We start from the raw sequence: 18,145 nt of genomic DNA, 5'->3' as shown, positions 1-18,145 counted from the left end.
GCACAGGCTGGTAGGATTTGCTGAAGGAGGCAGAGGCAGGAGGACTACAAGGTTGAGGCCAGCCTGGGCTAGATATTCTTAGCAGAGCATGGTAGAGAATGCCTTTAATTCCAGTACTCAGGAAGTAGAGGCAGAGGCAGGTAGATCTCAATAAATTCAAAGCCAATCTAGTCTACAATTAACTTCCAGGACAGCCAGGGATACACACACACACACACCAAAAAAAAAAAAAAACAAAAAACAAAAAACAAAAAACCTCTGTCTCAAGACAAACCCCAAAACAAAAACCAAACAAAGATGGCTTAGTGTGCAATACACTTGCTGCACAAGACCTGAGTTTCACTCCCCAACATTAAACAGTAAACAGGTGTAGCGGCGTGTGCCTGTGATGCCAGCATGGTGAAGATGGAGACAGGATGATCTGAGGGACTTATTACCTGGAAAGACTCGCTGAACAAACAAACAAGCAGGAGAGGGAGAGAGGAAGACAACTGATGTTGAATTCTGGCCTCCACACACAAAGCTCATGTGCATCTCCCCCACAAACACATTTCCATTTACAAAGTTATTTCTTACTTATTGTCGACTTAATATAAAGGTAACTCTTTGACTCTGTATACGATTTTAAATGGTAATCAAATGTTTGGCAACCTTTGAAACTTTATTTTAAAATATCTTAAATGATCTTTGTTCTTACGATTTGGCTTTTGGTTTTGGTTTTTGTTTTGTTTTGGGGTTGTTTTTTTTTGGGGGGGGGGTATTTTTCGAGACAGGGTTTCTCTGTATAGCCCTGGCTGTCCTGAAACTCACTCTGTTGACCAGGCTGGCCTTGAACTCATAAATCCACCTGACTCTGCCTCCCAAGTGCTGGGATTAAAGGCGTGCGCCACCACTGCCTGGCGATTTATTTTTTAATCTTTGATGATAAATACTTTTATTATAGTTTTTCTTACTCTATGTCTCTAGTAATATTATCATCTTTTTGTCTATTTAGCATAACAACAGTAGCCCAGAAAGCACTGTGGTGTGATGGGCAAAGGAAAAACCCTTCATACCGTAGATGTATCTAATTGGAGAGGCAGAATACTTTACTCCCTATGGCTCTCATTGATTATATGCTATACTGCAGTGCTGTAACACTAAAAATAAAGTTGGGGATGGTAAGATGATCTAGTAGGCAAAGCACGCCAACCCAGGTTAGAGTCCTGGGAACCACACAAAGGGTGACTGACTCCCTCAGGCTGTTCTCTGACCTCCAGACACAGGTCCTACCATGTGCACACTCCCATGGGTTCACTAACTCATTCATTTAAATGTAATTTTTAAAAAGTTAGGTCTGGTGGTACTCTAGGATGTTCAGAAAGGAAGATGGGAAGTTCAAGGCATGTCTAGGCCACACTGTACAATTAGCAATACTCTCAGTCTCCCCCTCCTCCCCCTCCTCCTCCTCCCCCTCCCCCTCCTTCTCCCTCTCCCTCTCCTCTCTCCTCCACGCACACCTGAGAGAAATGCATGAAGGTTTTCTCCAGGATTAATGCTCAGAAATGTTTTCTGCTGCATACTCATTAAAAACAACAAATAATAACCGAACATCCAGAATATTAAAATTTAAAAATGCTTTTGTGTGTGCAGATATAGCTACATGTTTGTGTCCATGTGTTGTGGATGCCAGAGGTCAATCTCTGGTATCACTACTTAGGATCTGCCTATATTATTTATTAATTGACATTAGTTTTATGAGACAAAACCAAGGTCTCTCTGTAGCTCTGAAGAGACTGAGGTAGCAGAATAAACTCCATTTTGCTTTTAAGACTCCATTCTAAGTTAACTTGCCCTGAGAGAGGCATGGCCCCTACCCTTGAGGTCTGAGAAAAAGCATGAAATGTCCCTGGCAGTTGCAAAATAGACACAGCAGCTGCAGCTGGCTGATAACACCAGAGTGGGCTAAGAAAACCTAAGTCGTTCCCAGGTCCAGGTGCTCCCTTTTGATGTGTGCTCCCTCCCTGCGATTTAACCAGGTGCTGTAAACCAGTTAGCTCAAAGGCCAGTGCTCCTTTACCCTCTCATGTAACACTGAGGCTTGGAAACCCCTGCTTGCAGGTTGTTGGTTTTTTTTTTTTTTCCTTTGTAAACCCCTTTCCCCTAGACCTGGGGGCTGCCCTCCTATCCTGCTCCATCATCAGAAAGGTTTGGGGCCCAGGCTCTCGAGCTTGAATAAAGACTCTCATGTGCTTGCATCAGATTGTGGTTCCTGGTGGTCTCTTTGGGGTTGTTGCAATCTGGACACAATATCTCTGGAAGTCCTGGGGAAAACGCTATGTAGACAAGGCTGGCATTGAATTCACATAGATGCTGCTGCCTTACCTGTAGAGTGTCCAGCTGCCCACCTTATTGTTTTCAGAGAGTGTCTCCCTGACCTGGGGCTCCATGATGAAAATAGGTTAGCTTTCCAGCAGGCTCAGGATCCTCCTGTTTCTGCCTCCCCTGACCTAGCATTCTACGCATGCACACCAGGCCTAGCTTTTTATGTGGATGCTGGGGATCAAGCCCCAGTTCTTGAAAATTTAGAAACTAAATTACTGAATAATACCAGAAAAGGGCTATGGTGCAAGGAAGGTTAGATGAAAAAGGTGACATTAACTGATATTAACACTGGTAATGTGCAAAAAGCATACAAACAAGATTACTTCTCCTCAATAAATATCAAAGCCAGGGAAACTATATGTATTAGAAATACACACTTCGTTGGCAAAACTCTAAAGGAGAGTAAGAAAGTTGTAATCAAAACGAAGACAGTGCTCACATGCTGACAGGATGGGCTGCGATGATGGGTGCCTGCAGTGTTGCTTCTATTTTTTCCCTGGGTAGGAATTACTTATTTTTAAAACATCCTAAAGTTGGGAGGATACCCAGGGGGGTTCCCACCCTCTCAGAAGAGAAGGGGAGGGGGAGGGGGTAAGGACTGTGGGAGGGAGTGACCGGGATGGGGCAGTGAGTGACCGGGAGGGGGCAGTGAGCGGGATGTAAAGTGAATAAGTAAAAATAAATACAGACAGGATGAAAGTTAAATATGTTTAGATGGATATAGAATCTTGTTCAGGGTTTGAGACTACTATTAGATGTCAAGAGTCAAAAAATGTTTTCTTGCCTTTGTTTAAGAATATGTATGGGCTGGTGAGATGGCTCAGTGGGTAAGAGCAACCGACTGCTCTTCCGAAGGTCAGGAGTTCAAATCCCAGCAACCACATGGTGGCTCACAACCATCTGTAACGAGATCTGGCGCCCTCTTCTGGAGTGTCTGAAGACAGCTACAGTGTACTTACATATAATAAATGAATAAATCTTTAAAAAAAAAAAAAAAAAAAAAAAAGAATATGTACATAGTCTCTAGCTGCATATGTATCAAAAGATGGCCTAGTCGGCCATCAGTGGAAAGAGAGGCCCATTGGACTTGCAAACTTTATATGCCCCAGTACAGGGGAATTCCAGGGCCAAAAAGGGGGAGTGGGTGGGCAGGGGAGTGGGGGTGGGTATGGGGGAATTTTGAGATAGGATTGGAAATGTAAATGAGGAAAATACCTCATAAAATTTTTTAAAAAGTATTATATTAAAAAAATTTTTTAAAGATTCAAATAAAAAAAAGAATATGTACATAATTGGTGAAAATAAAGAACATCAAACACACCATTTCAGAGAAAATCACATAGAAGTCTACAGGGAAGGAGAAGACAGAAGAACACGCAGAGGCTTCTGGGTTGTTCTGCTTTTTGACCTGGGCGTGTCAATACTCATAACTCATGGTAGTTTCTAGGTTTTTGTGTTTTGTTTTTGGTTTGTTTGTTTGTTTGTTTTACCTGGATCCTTAGAGCCAAGTCAAGAATTCCTACGGTTCGAGCTCTTTCTACGAAAGCAATTAGCTCCATCATTTCTTCTGTGGTCTCAGGAACTCGTAGCGCATGGTCTCTAATTGCTTCAAATTCACTGCAAATACTGACAGAACATTCTGACTTACTATATTTATGGTAATTAATTTGTGGCATATTTAATAAATATGTGCTATTGTTATAAAATAGGAAATCTCTATGCTAAAAACAACTGGCTGGTTCATTAAGAGATAATATAATATTTAAGCTTAGCTTGTCTGAGGTCACCATAGATCATATCAATAGAAATCAAGCTAATATTTTCAAATGAAAATCTGGCATTATTTTTTCTGGTGATCTCTTAAACTCTCTTCAAGATTGAGATAAGCAACGTAGCAGACCTTAAATCTAACAACCCTGATATAATCCTGCCTCAGCTGCTACAAGAGTGCTGCTTAGTTTTTTCAGTTTGACACAAACTAAAGTCTAATGAGAGGAGGAGACCTCAACAAAGGACTTGCTTCTATCAGACTGTCCTTTTTTCTCTTAGTGCCAAGACTAAACCCAGGGCCTGAAGATTCTGGGCATGTGAACTTCTCAGTGGGAGAATCCTGCCCACTGTAGGTGGTGCCACCTCTGAGCCAATGGTCCTGAGCAAGACAAGAGGAACAAGCCAACCATGTTGGCAGCCTTTTTCTGTGTTGCAAGGTTCCTGCCTTAAGTTTGTGTCCTGACTTCCCTCAATGATGGAATATGATCTGGGTGTATAAGCCAAATAAACCCTTTTCTCTCCAAAGTTGTTCTTGGCCATGGTGTTTTTCACAGCAATGGAAGCTTACTAGTTTTGTGAATTTAGGCCAACCTTCAAGTTCCAGTTTCTGTATTTATAAAACACAGCTATTAATCCATATGCTGGAATATGTGATACAAGAATAAATGTATGTGTAAATGAATGAATGAAGCATAGTTCATGGCCCTGTGAAACTGAACAATGTAAAAAATAAAAAGATCAAATCCTTGTTTAAATATTCTAAACTCTGATAACTTAGAATATCCTATGTAGAAAAGTATGAATCTAGGTACCCTGTCTCATTATTTAACAATAGCTATATTTTTCAGATTTGCCTTCCTATGTTTTAAAATGTTTGTATTGTTATGCCACCACTAGGAATATCAGAAAAAAATCCACCTATGCTAGAAAACATACATGTATATTCTTAATTTTTTGTTTTTAAACAAGAGTAATTTTGATGAAATGTTTCTTTGGCCCCATTATTCTGAATAGAGTAGTTAATTTTACTTACGATTCATTTTCTTTTCTATGTTTTGAAGCTATGTCATTTAATAAAATGTTTGCAAAGGCTCTTGCTTTATTTGTCAAGCCTATCTTCAAGTCTTCACAGTCCAAACGAACCATAGGATAATGAGCCCACTGGGGCAAAAGCATTATTTCTGAAGCAAGATTGAAAAATTTTTCTATAAACTTTAAAGAAAAGTATTAAAAAATGTTAGCATTTTATAATTAGTGACTTTATAGAACTATATTATAATGAAAATTTTAATCACCATACATTATTTTTGCTAAATAACTCCTATTCCTTTTGATTTACAAACCTTTTTTCTCTTGGTGCCAAGACTAAACCCAAGGCCTGAAGATTCTGGGCACGTGAACTTCTCAGCCATTGCCCAAACATTCTCATTCTTTTTATGGTGAAAGTCAATCTACTATAAATATCAAGTGTGCCATAGCCTAAAATCTGCAATGTTTCCTCAATTAAAAAAAAATATGTCTGAGTCACCTCATTTCTGTTTGGAAACAAACCTACACTATACAACAATGTTTATAACTGCATATATTTGCCATTATTGAATACCACTCTGAAGGTTCTCATTCAATCTTTAGGAAAAGAAATATAAGGAACCTTTTGTTTTGTGCTAAAGTAGGCCAGAGGGACAGAAATATTATGTTCTACAGTTAGCAAAGGTCCAAGATCTTGGAATTTATATATTGTTAATATTTAAACACTGAGATAATTTTAAAAAATGATACAAAATAGTATAAAACATTGACAACACATGTTACATTTTGTGCAAGTGAAACAGGCTTGCAAACTCTGAGCAATCCGACTTAAATTCACAGCCCACCCTAGTGATTCCCTCACCTTTGCTCCTTGTTATCCCTACTCTACCCACAGCCAAGCAGCTGCTCCTTTCATCCATCGGTGAAAGATTTCCTTTCATTTTCATCTCAAAGTTATCTATTTTTTTTACAGCTTACAGTATTTAATGAATTGAGTTTAACCTTTCCATCATCTAATTGATCAGAGGGCATTAACTAATTTAATGATTATCTTGAACACCTGCTTTGTTGTTAGCTTGAAAAATAATAGCCAAAAAGTAAATAGTGCTGATGTTAACAGAGAACAGTGGGCACTGAGAAATTTAACAAGGAAAGGGGAAACCACAAAGCAAGCCATCACTTTCCATGTAAAGTTGTCATGAGACAAAATTATACAACACTAGGTTTACATAATACAAAGATGCTGGGGGGGGGGTTAGGGATAAAAAGCCCTATATGATACAGAATCTCCTTGTACTCTACTATAAATATGCCCATAAACATATTCAAGAAAACAGAGGAAATAGAAGGAAGAATGAAACTCATCAAAAAACCCTGCAGAATTCAGAATCTGAAATGAGAATGTCACTTTACTGTCAGAGAGGGGCACAAAGAACACAACAAAACCAGAAAACCAGTTAACCATACGGCTATCATAAGACCTCATCTATCAGTAATTAATCAGTGTGTTAGGTTCTATAATCTAAAGACAGAGTGACTGACAGGCTTGAGAGATGTCTCAATGGTTAAACTGCTTGTTCGCCACATGAGGACATGAGTATGGTCCCTAGCACTCCTGCAAGGCTGGGTATAATGGTGTGCCCATGGTTCCTCCCTTTCTTCTCATAGCAATAGTGTAAATCATATGAACAGACCACATAGCAAAGCCCAACCAACGTTGAAAACTTGGAATCATATAGAATATGCAATGAAACTAGAAATCCACACATGGAAATTAAACAACTTACTTTTAAATAATAAGTGGATCAATCAATCAATAAATAAATAAATAAGGAAACTCAATTTTTTTTCTTCTACATCAGTGAGATTGCTCAGTGGGTAAAGGCACTTGCCACAAAACCTGAGTTTGATCACTAGAAACCACATGGTAGAGATAGAACTGGCTTCCACAGAAATACTACAGTAACATGTACACATACACACACAATGTAAAAAGAATATTCCTCATTCCTGGCATATACCCAAAAGATGGTCCAACATGTAATAAGGACACATGCTCCACTATATTCATAGCAGCCTTATTTATAATAGCCAGAAGCTGGAAAGAACCCAGATGTCCCTCAACAGAGGAATGGATACGGAAAATGTGGTACATTTACACAATGGAGTGCTACTCAGCTATTAAAAACAATGAATTAATGAAATTCTTAAGCAGATGGATGGAACTAGAAAATGTCATCCTGAGTGAGGTAACCCAATCACAAAAGAACACCATATGTGTATGGTATGCACTCACTAATAAGTGGATATTATCCCAGAAGTTAGGAATACCCAAGATACAATTTACAGTCCACGTGATGTTCAAGAAGAAGGAAGACCAAAGTGTGGATTCTTCGGTCCTTCTTAGAAGGGAGATCAAAGTACTCATGGAAGGAGATACAAAGACAAAGTGTGGAGCAGAAACTGAAGGAAGGCCATCCAGTGAATGTCCCACCTGGGGATCCATCCCATATACAGTTAACAAATCCAGACACTATTGTGGATGCCAACAAGCGTTTGCTGACAGGAGCCTGATACAGCTGTCTCCTGAGAGGCTCTGCCAGTGCCTGACAAATACAGAGGTGGATGCTCACAGCTAGCCATTGGACTGAGCACAAGGTCCCCGATGAAGGAGCTACAGAAAGGACCCAAGGAGCTGAAGGGGTTTGCCACCCCATAGGAGGAACAACAATATGAACCAACCAGTACCCCCAGAGCTCCCAAGGACTAAACCACCAACCAAAGAGTACACATGGAGGGACTCATGGCTCTAATTGCATATGTAGCAGAGGATGGCCTTGTGGGACATCAATGAGAGGAGAGGCCCTTGGTCCTGTGAAGGCTCTATGCCCCAGTGTAGGGGAATGCCAGGACCAGGAAGCAGAAGTGGGTGGACTAATGAGCAGGGGGAGGGGAGGGGATAGGGGGGTTTTTGGAAGGGAAATGATAAAAGGGAATAACATTTGAAATGTAAATAAAGAAAATATCTAGTAAAGCATTTTATCAAAGGGGGGAAAAGAAATATTCCTTCCTTCTTTCTTCCCTCTTCCTTTGTTTTTTGTTTGTTGCTGCTGCTGCTGTTATTTAATACTGGGCTTGTTGCACAGCAGTCTAACTTTAAGTCACATTTTTACTTTCTATTTTGAGGTAGGGTCTCTCTTAGTTGCCCTGGTTGAGTTTGAACCATATCTGTAGCCCAGGCAATTCTTGAACTTACCTCCTACCTGCCAACATCCTACTTTTCTCCAGGTACTGAGAAGTGGTTCAGTAGATGCACATTAGAAAGCATGACACAGAACATTAGAATGAAGAGCAAGAACCTGTGGTCATCTCAGTGTCTGCATGAGCAGACTTGATCAGGCTGGGCAAAGTGTGGCATGCCTATCCTCTGTTGTCAGCAAGAAAAATAGGTGGACTTTTAAACTCATTTTCTCTTATATTTGCATTATTGCGCTTCCCTGAATGACTTTCTCACACCTTACCCCATGTTACTTCCCTGCCCCTTTTTCCATTTATTACTTTTGTTTGGGGTGAGAAGGGGAAAAAGAAAAATACAGGCAAGAGAAAGACCTAAGGACAGGTAACTCTTTTTAAAACTCCTAAATAAAAATAAACCGATGAATGACTAAAGAACTCAATTCAAATGATGAGAAAATCATCAGTGTGGATTTGAAATTCAGGTAAGAGATAAATATTCCCCAAAATTGGAAACTTTGGAAATTAAGAACTCACCAAAATAATTTGGTAGAAGAATGACCCCATGCCATGGACTATATCAAATAGACATATGGTTTCTGTAGTTTCTCTTGCTTTTTATTCCTAATTATATTATATTTTGATTTTTTTTTTTTTTTTTTGGTTTTTTGAGACAGGGTTTCTCTGTGTAGCCCTGGAACTCACTCAGTAGACCAGGCTGGCTTTGAACTCAGAAATCCACCTGCCTCTGCCTCCCAAGTGCCAGGATTAAAGGCATGCGCCACCACTGCCGGCATATTTTGATTTGTTAACATGTAAGAAACTATTTTAGTCTTTTTAAAAATTCCTTTAGCTTTTGAGATTATAATTACATCATTTCTCCCTTTTCTTTCATCCCTCCAAGTTCTCCCACAAATCCTCCCTTGTTCTATTTCAAATTGATAGCCTCTTTTATGTTTTACTAATTATTGTTTGTTTCTTTTCTATTCTCTTCTATCTCCATACAAATATCTGCTTCAGATCAGAGCTCAGTTGGGCATGGTACTGTGTTCCTATGTTCTTGCATTTGAGAGGTAGGAGAAAAAAGGATCAGGCATATAATACAGGCCAACCTGGACTATGTACTTAGTTTCAGATTAGCCTGAAGATTAATTTTACTGACTACTCTGACCTCTACATGTCATGGTACATGCATACATACTCTCTCTATAAACAAACAAACAAACAAACAATGCAATACAATACAATTTTATTAACTCAATACATGACTGAATTAATAATTAAAATAGTTACGAGGTAAATCAACTTAACTAAACTGATGCTTTGGATAAGAAATTCTATTTACATTATCTGAAGCACTTATACATAGAGCAGGAATATCCTAATTAAATAAATTTCCAAAAGTATTCATTAAAAATAAACAGAATTATCCTTCTGAGAGCTATCCTATCCAAGTTAGCATGCCTATTCACACTGTGATTGCTCAAGTCTTGTTTCTGCAGCTTTTCTAGGAAAGACAGTCTCACAGCATGGTATATGGCATTGTAGCTCTTCGTGATAATGACTGAGAGAGGGAGAACTAGAACTGTGACCCCCAATTGTCTATCCAAGATAAAGTGCTCAGTCCTGGAACCGTATACATACAAACAACAAAAAAGAAGTCGGGGGTGGGGTGGAGAGGGGGCTGGAAGGAGGAAAGGGAGAGAGAGAATGATGTAATTATATTTTAATTAAAATGCATTTCAAAAAGCAGTTGTCTGTAATGGTCTCAGTCGGTAGAAGTGCAGAGAACAATCGCCCAGCCTCATTTATAACTCAATCCCTGCATCTGAGGCTCAGGGAATATTGTGAAAAGAGGTGGGAAAGATTGTAAAGCCAGAGGACCAGGATATGTGCTATGAGATTACATCTCCTAGAAGTGACAGGGAAGGAATACCCAGGATATTGCAACAACAAGGCCTTCAAAAGAACAACACCAATAGATATGCTTATGTGGAAAGGGAAAATCTCAAGGAATGGTGGGGGCACCACAGACAAAAAAATTACAGGTGTCTGAGGACTTCTGGGAGAGAGTGATTAATTTTCCAAGATGACAACCCCCCCCCAATTGGTTACCCAATTCCAAGTGGTCAGTCCTAAAATTATATATAAGCAAACAACATTAAATGGTGTCAGCATGTTGTATTTATTTATATTTAGTGATGTAAATTATATTTATATATATTATATACATACATACTTATATATTACATATATGACTAAATATATAAATATACACACATATATAACAACAACAAAGAAAAAGCAGCCATGAATTTGGGAGGGAATGGGGGGTTGTGGTGGAGGGCTGGAGAAAGGAAAGGGAAGGAGTCAAATGATGTAATTATAATTAAAAATATGAGCAAATATGAGAAAGTAGAATCAGCACTTACCTCTGTGTACTCATCAAAAGTGTGGTTTTCTGCCTGGAACCTCTGTATCATCTTTGTTGCAGTCCCGTCAAGGAGCCAGTTGTATTTTGTAACTGAAAATTAATATTCCAATTAAAACCTGAATAACATTTAATATAGTAAAATGTGTTTTGTGTTATCATAGAGTAGCCTACTCAAGTATGAACATATGTAGATTACTACATTTAAAGAAATAAGAGTAATAAGATTTAATAGCCATTGCTTTGCATGCTAACCTAAAAAAAAAGTTAATAAAAATTTTCAAAGTAAAGATTGAAGAGGCAAACCAAGTTAAAGACATTTTGAAGCTAAGAAAACAAGTTTATTCAGTACATTGCAAAGAGAGACTAGAACTGTCTGCCTAGACACAGTTTAAATGTTAAATGTAGTACGATACTTGAAGCTTTGAAAATAATTTGGAGGAATAATTATGTCAGATAGAACCTGTCAAAGGCTATCCATTATGATAGCAGATACATATATGCAGTAAAATTAAACCTCAGGCTTTTCAAAACTGTTTTCAGAAACTAACTTGAGTCACCTTGCTTTAGGTAATTTATTAGTCAAACTGCTCTTCTTTTCACAACTGTTGACTTTATCACCCTACTCCCGTTGATATTTACCCTGCAACCCAGATGACAAAACCCAAGTTCCTCAGGTCTGATCCATGACTAATGAATCCATGCTACTGCTTATCTCTGGCTCTTTCAAAACAGCAGCAGAAAACCTGACCAAATTCTAGCTAAAACGAAGAATGATAAAATTATAGTTCCTACGTACCATATGTTTTGTGATGTGCTTTTGCACCTTCTAAGTTATGCTGTATGGCTGTCCTTAGTGTACAGAGAGCCCACTGTAGCACATGTTCTGGAATTTCTGTATCAAGATTAACAGGCGATGACGTTCCTGACAGCCAAGAAGGTACTGTTTGGACAGTCTAACAGAAATAAAACCAAAAATGAATGTAATAAATATCTAACTGAACTGATCAATAACATTTTCTTTACATTTCTGTGGTCCAAGAAAAGACCACTGAATCAAAAGTAATAATTTAATAGTAAATAATTTGTAATACAATATAAAAACTTAAATTGGAGCTATGCTTGATACACGTCTGAACCCCAGCAGATTGTCTATAGAGGCTAAAACAGGGGCATGCAGAGCTCCAGGCTAGTCTAGGCTACAAAGTGAGACCATGTTTCAAAATGTAAAAATTCACAAACAAAACAACCATCACAAAAAAACCCAAAGCACCTTAAGTTTATTTAGCTTTCTATCATTTTACAAGTATTTATTAACTAAAAAGCATTAGAAAGAAGAAATATGACTCATTCTGCTTTGTTTTTGAGACAGTTTTCCTATGTACCCCTGGTTGTCCAACTCTTTGTAGACCAAGCTGGCCTCAAACTCATAGATCTGCCTGCCTGTTTCCCAAGTGCTGAGATTAATAGCATATGCCATCATGCCTTAGATTTTTTTTAGCATGCTCACAACTTAGTACCAAGAAGAACACACAAAAGCATTAGTTCAGAACAATAGGAAAAGGTCAAAAGAAGAAAAAACATTTCTAATTAACATGTTTTCAAAGGCGAAAACATTTTATACCTTAAAATAACTGGGAGGGGAATAAAAAGCCATAATAGTTTATGTTTATACAGAGTACGGTGACATTCAATTAAAATACTGAAATACAGCAGTATCAGGACACAGAGCTTAAGAAGTAATACCTGCAGAGTTTCAGATATCCGTTCTATCAAACCCAAGACAACATCTTCCAAATCTTGAAAGGTGGGATAAAATTCCATTTTATCATCATCAAATGTCAACTCCATCTTAAATATTGGAAGCCTATTTAGATATCTTGGATCAAAGAGTTTTATGAATTCTTCTACAGTTCTCCATAAGAGATCCTTTAGCTACATGATATCAAAAATAACCATTATTTCAGAAAGTTTAAATTTAATCTTTATCTAAAATGAATTACTGGTATAATTGCATGAACTCTATAAACTTGGTTACTCCTGGAGTCATAACTATCTTAATAACTATCTAAATAAATAATAAATAGAAAGTCAGGCAGTGATGGCACATGCCTTTAATCCCAGCACTCTGGTAGCAGAAGCAGATGGTTCGGTGTGTGTAAACCCACCTAGTCTACAGAATGAGTATCAGGATAGCTAGAGCTATGCAGAGAAACTCTGTCTTGAAAAGTCCAAACCAAATCAAAAGAAACATAAAAATAAATAAACAATAAATAGAACAATATTTGCAAATCAAATTTATGTAATAGAATATTAGCACTCTAAAAAAAGTCTGTGCAGAATTTCCACATTTATTAATAAGTTTGTCCCTGGCACATAAAACATTTCAGAAGACTAAGCAATATGGAGAAGACTGGGGGTTAGAAAGGTTACGTACGGGGGCAAGAGTGGAAAATGGCCTCATACTAAAGAAAGCTCCTACAGTCAGGAGGGGCAACTGTCAAATAATCACAATTTTGAGAAATTGTTAACCTTTGAGAAACTTGAATTCTGCATGATGAAAATGTTTATACTGCAGAAATCAGTAAACAGAAGAACTCAGGATATTTTTTCTTCTGGACAGCCAGGTTTCTAGCACACTACCCTTCTACATGCAAGGGCAGAACCATGGTAACTTAGAAATGTGCATAATGTTTCTAAGTATGAGAAGTGCATTCTTACTTAGAATCAACCTTTGGATAGCTAGCCCAGAAGACATGCGTGAATCTGAGCAATCTTCCAATGTGCTTCATCTTTTCTTACCAGATAGCCACAGTCCTCGGGAGGATAAAGGCAGCAGGGAAGAAACCTGTGAATACTTGTTACTGTGCTGGATACAGCTACCAATTACATATTAGCAGGTAGAACATGTGAACTTTTAGAGCTCTTCACTGAAAAGGAATGTTTTCATTCAAAACTAATTGTTTTTTAGAATTGTATGTCTAAAGTAGTAGATATTTAAAAGGTCCATAAAGCAATTGAACAAGATTAATGGTCTCTTTATGTTTATTAACAAAAGATGATCAAAAACATTTGAAATAACCCTTTCATGAGAATTCAATGAGAATAACCATCTTATAATTTAATCAAAAATGTATTTAGTAGGCTAGCCTTTTTGTTAACATACTGCAGTAAAACTAGAGACCAGCTGCTCTTCCAGTGGACCCAGGTTCAGTTCCCAGCACCCACACGGCAGCTCACAGCTGCCTTTAACTCCAGGATCCAGCACCTATACACATGCAGGCAAAACACAAATACACATTAAGTAAACAAACAAACAATTTGTGTGTGTGATATGTATAGGAAGACAGGCAGTTCTTGATGTGGTACATGTATGTGCCATGGTACTCGTGTGAAGGTCAGAGGTCAACTTTTTGGGAGTCAGCTCTTGTTCTTCACCTTGCTGAGGCAGGGCCTCTCTCGTTTCTGTGGTGGCACTGACTATGGTAAGCTTCTGAGCAGCTCTCTTAGCTCCCTCATCATCTTACTGCAGGATTGCAGATGCATGCTGCTGCATGCATTCAGCTTTTTACACGGATTCTAGGAATAGACCCTGGGTGGCTGTGTGCCCAGCTGTTTGGCCTACTGAGCCATTTCCCTGGCCTTCCTTAACTTACTTTTTAAAAACTGCTTAGCACTGTGCTTAAACAAATTTTATTTAAAGTATTGACTTTTAAGTATTCAAGATACATATATAGCATGTACATACCTGATTTGACATAAGTATGGAAACACAGTTATAAAAGGAATCCAATTTTTCAGTCTTGATGCCTTCTAGTGCCTCCTTCTTAGTAAAGAGATTTATAACCTTTGGATACCATGTGTTCATTATCTTCTCTTCTGATTTTCTAGCTTGAATTGATAGATCATTTCTCAGCGCTTCACAATCAATTGGGCCTCTAGCTCTATTGATGAACAAAAGAAAATAATCCAGACAAATGACAGATTGGTCTTAATAAACAGTTGTTGAATCAGACAAGATATAATTTTAAAGTTCTAAAATATAAAGAAAGGCTTAGAGATGTATAAGTCAGTTTTAAAATGATGTAATAAAATATGCCAAAGAGTCATTCAACCTTTAACTTTTAACTAATACATATAAAATTTTACCTAATTCCTGTTAAGTCCAGCAGAATTATTTTAGCAAATGCTGTATAACCAAGCTCCAGTAACATTTTCATAGTTGGATGAACAATGTGCAAATTAGCTAATATTTGACTTCTTGCTTGCACAAAGTTAGAATGCCAAGGATTGGAATAATCTAGACCTCTGAAAAAGCAAAGCATCACATTAAACAGGGTTGAAATGGCGTACCACAGTTTTGAGAAATTACTATTACAGTGAAGGACTGGGGATTTGGGGTAAGGAATTACAGTCAGGAATGAAAGTCTTTTGAGTGTAAGCACTCGGTTTTGAAACTGCACATTAGCTTCAGAGGAGAGAGATCATTTGTGGCTGAAACAGACTTGTGGCTTGCGTGTTCTGATAACTTTTCCTTTGCTCTAGATCAGCTACCCAAAATACAGAAGTAAGAACAGTTTTATGTTTATGGAAAACCTGTCTGGAATATATCAAAGATTACTCAAGGGTAAGTTAGATTTTGCCTCTTAGTTTATTATTATTATTAGATCAAGTTTCATCTAAGTCACTGCATAGCTGAGGTTGGCTTTGAACTCCTGATTCTCCTACTTCTGAGTCCTAGGATTACAGGTGTAAGATACCTTATAACATACATTAGATTACATTGAAGTATTTTTCATATAGGTTTTCCTCCTAATGTAAGTAGAACTAGATGATTGATGTGGAGAATATCTTTGGAGATTTTTAAAGAAAATACCTTTGAGCTTCATGATTGTAGACTTGAATGTAAGATCAGTTCATTTTTAAATTGTATCCAAAGCTAGATGTTATACCATTTTTAAAAATAGTTTACTCACTCAGGAGATTCAGGCAAAGGGCCCCCTTCATCTTCAAGCCATTTAACTGGAGGCTTCACAAGAACACTCTGTACTAAAATACACATGTGTGTTAATATTTCCTGAAAAATCCTTGTAAGATCTACTCTCTAACTTGATATTGTAAGGTAAAGTTTACTGTACATTAAAATAAGTATAAGGAAAAACTCCCTTTCTTGCACACAATCAAGCTCTGAGCACTGTTTTGGCCTTCCTTTGAAGGTGAGTTCCCATACAGGAAGACTCCTTAGGTCTCAGTCCTTTGCATTCTATATGTTCAAAGATCACTGGCCATTTAAGAAATTCATTCTAAGATAGCTACCAGGGACTGTGGAAATGGGAGCTGGAGAAATGGTAAAAAGGTTAGGGAATTTCAGCTAACTAGGAGGAATATGCTGAAGAGAACTACTGTACAATATTGTGAAGATAGTTATTAATAACATTGTTTACAAATACTTAATAGTACTTTTAAGCATTTTCAGCACAAGCATGAAGTAATACATGTTACTGGTTTACCTTAAAGTGTTTAATTTAGGTCTGGCGAGATGGCTCAGCGGGTAAGAGCACTGACTGCTCTTCTGAAAGTGAGTTCAAATCCCAGCTTACAACCACCCATAGTGAGATCTGACGCCCTCTTCTGGTGAGTCTGAATACAGCTACAGTGTACTTATGTATAATAATAAATCTTTGGGCCAGAGCGAGCAGGGACTGAATGAGCGGAGTTGGTTGACAGGAGCAAGCAGAGGTCAAAATTCAATTCCCAACAACCACATGAAGGCTCACAACCATCTGTATAGCTACAGTGTACTCAAATACATAAAATAAAAAATAAATCTTTTTAAAAATGTTTAATTTAGTTTAATTAATTTAATGCATACATTATTTCGAAGCATATTGTATGGCTGTGAAGTGATACTCTGTCTCAGAAGCAATGACAACAACATTCCAATAAAAATTGCAAAGACGATCTTGGTCCGGGACCCGCCGAACTTAGGAAATTAGTCTGAACAGGTGAGAGGGTGCGCCAGAGAACCTGACAGCTTCTGGAACAGGCGGAAGCACAGAGGCGCTGAGGCAGCACCCTGTGTGGGCCGGGGACAGCCAGCCACCGTCCGGACCGGAGGACAGGTGCCCGCCCGGCTGGGGAGGCGGCCTAAGCCACAGCAGCAGCGGTCGCCATCTTGGTCCGAGACCCGCCGAACTTAGGAAATTAGTCTGAACAGGTGAGAGGGTGCGCCAGAGAACCTGACAGCTTCTGGAACAGGCAGAAGCACAGAGGCGCTGAGGCAGCACCCTGTGTGGGCCGGGGACAGCCGGCCACCGTCCGGACCGGAGGACAGGTGCCCGCCCGGCTGGGGAGGCGACCTAAGCCACAGCAGCAGCGGTCGCCATCTTGGTCCGGGACCCACCGAACTTAGGAAATTAGTCTGAACAGGTGAGAGGGTGCGCCAGAGAACCTGACAGCTTCTGGAACAGGCGGAAGCACAGAGGCGCTGAGGCAGCACCCTGTGTGGGCCGGGGACAGCCGGCCACCTTCCGGACCAGAGGACAGGTGCCCACCCGGCTGGGGAGGCGGCCTAAGCCACAGCAGCAGCGGTCGCCATCTTGGTCCGGGACCCGCCGAACTTAGGAAATTAGTCTGAACAGGTGAGAGGGTGCGCCAGAGAACCTGACAGCTTCTGGAACAGGCAGAAGCACAGAGGCGCTGAGGCAGCACCCTGTGTGGGCCGGGGACAGCCGGCCACCTTCCGGACCAGAGGACAGGTGCCCGCCCGGCTGGGGAGGCGACCTAAGCCACAGCAGCAGCGGTCGCCATTTTGGTCCCGGGACTCCAAGGAACTTAGGAATTTAGTCTGCTTAGGTGAGAGTCTGTACCACCTGGGAACTGCCAAAGCAACACAGTGTCTGAGAAAGGTCCTGTTTTGGGCCTTCTTCTTCGGCCAGGAGGAGGTCCAAATACAAGATATCTGCGCACCTTCCCTGTAAGAGAGCTTGCCAGCAGAGAGTGCTCTGAGCACTGAAACTCAGAGGAGAGAATCTGTCTCCCAGGTCTGCTGATAGACGGTAACAGAATCACCAGAAGAACAATCTCTAAACAGAGTCAACTATAACTACTAACTCCAGAGATTACCAGATGGCGAAAGGTAAACGGAGGAATCTTACTAACAGGAACCAAGACCACTCACCATCACCAGAACCCAGCACACCCACTTCGCCCAGTCCAGGGAACCCCAACACACCTGAGAACCTAGACCTAGATTTAAAAGCATATCTCATGATGATGGTAGAGGACATCAAGAAGGACTTTAATAAATCACTTAAA

At 39.4% G+C, this 18,145-nt stretch overlaps 1 protein-coding gene across 5 annotated transcripts in view; it reads right to left on the bottom strand.

Moving 5' to 3' along the window:
• The window catches only part of Dnah12 (dynein, axonemal, heavy chain 12), a 201,166-nt gene that overhangs the window by 170,821 nt on the left and 12,200 nt on the right, over nucleotides 1-18,145 (bottom strand). For all 5 annotated transcript variants that reach the window (XR_001781207.2, NM_001370884.1, XM_017316243.2 and 2 more), the window contains exons 7-14: nucleotides 15,805-15,877; nucleotides 14,978-15,136; nucleotides 14,577-14,772; nucleotides 12,575-12,763; nucleotides 11,628-11,784; nucleotides 10,830-10,921; nucleotides 5,168-5,346; nucleotides 3,855-3,990 (exon numbers count right to left, since the gene is read on the bottom strand). Coding sequence is in view for 4 of the 5 variants with exons in the window: in NM_001370884.1 (NP_001357813.1) it covers nucleotides 3,855-3,990; nucleotides 5,168-5,346; nucleotides 10,830-10,921; nucleotides 11,628-11,784; nucleotides 12,575-12,763; nucleotides 14,577-14,772; nucleotides 14,978-15,136; nucleotides 15,805-15,877 (1,181 nt within the window). In the remaining variant the exon portion in view is untranslated. The remainder of the gene's footprint in view (nucleotides 1-3,854; nucleotides 3,991-5,167; nucleotides 5,347-10,829; nucleotides 10,922-11,627; nucleotides 11,785-12,574; nucleotides 12,764-14,576; nucleotides 14,773-14,977; nucleotides 15,137-15,804; nucleotides 15,878-18,145) is intronic.

Source organism: Mus musculus, chromosome 14 (assembly GCF_000001635.26).
Source record: "Mus musculus strain C57BL/6J chromosome 14, GRCm38.p6 C57BL/6J".
NCBI classification, from domain to species: domain Eukaryota; kingdom Metazoa; phylum Chordata; class Mammalia; order Rodentia; family Muridae; genus Mus; species Mus musculus.
The sequence above is the reverse complement of the archived record's forward strand: the minus strand, read 5'-3'. Positions and strand labels throughout refer to the sequence as shown.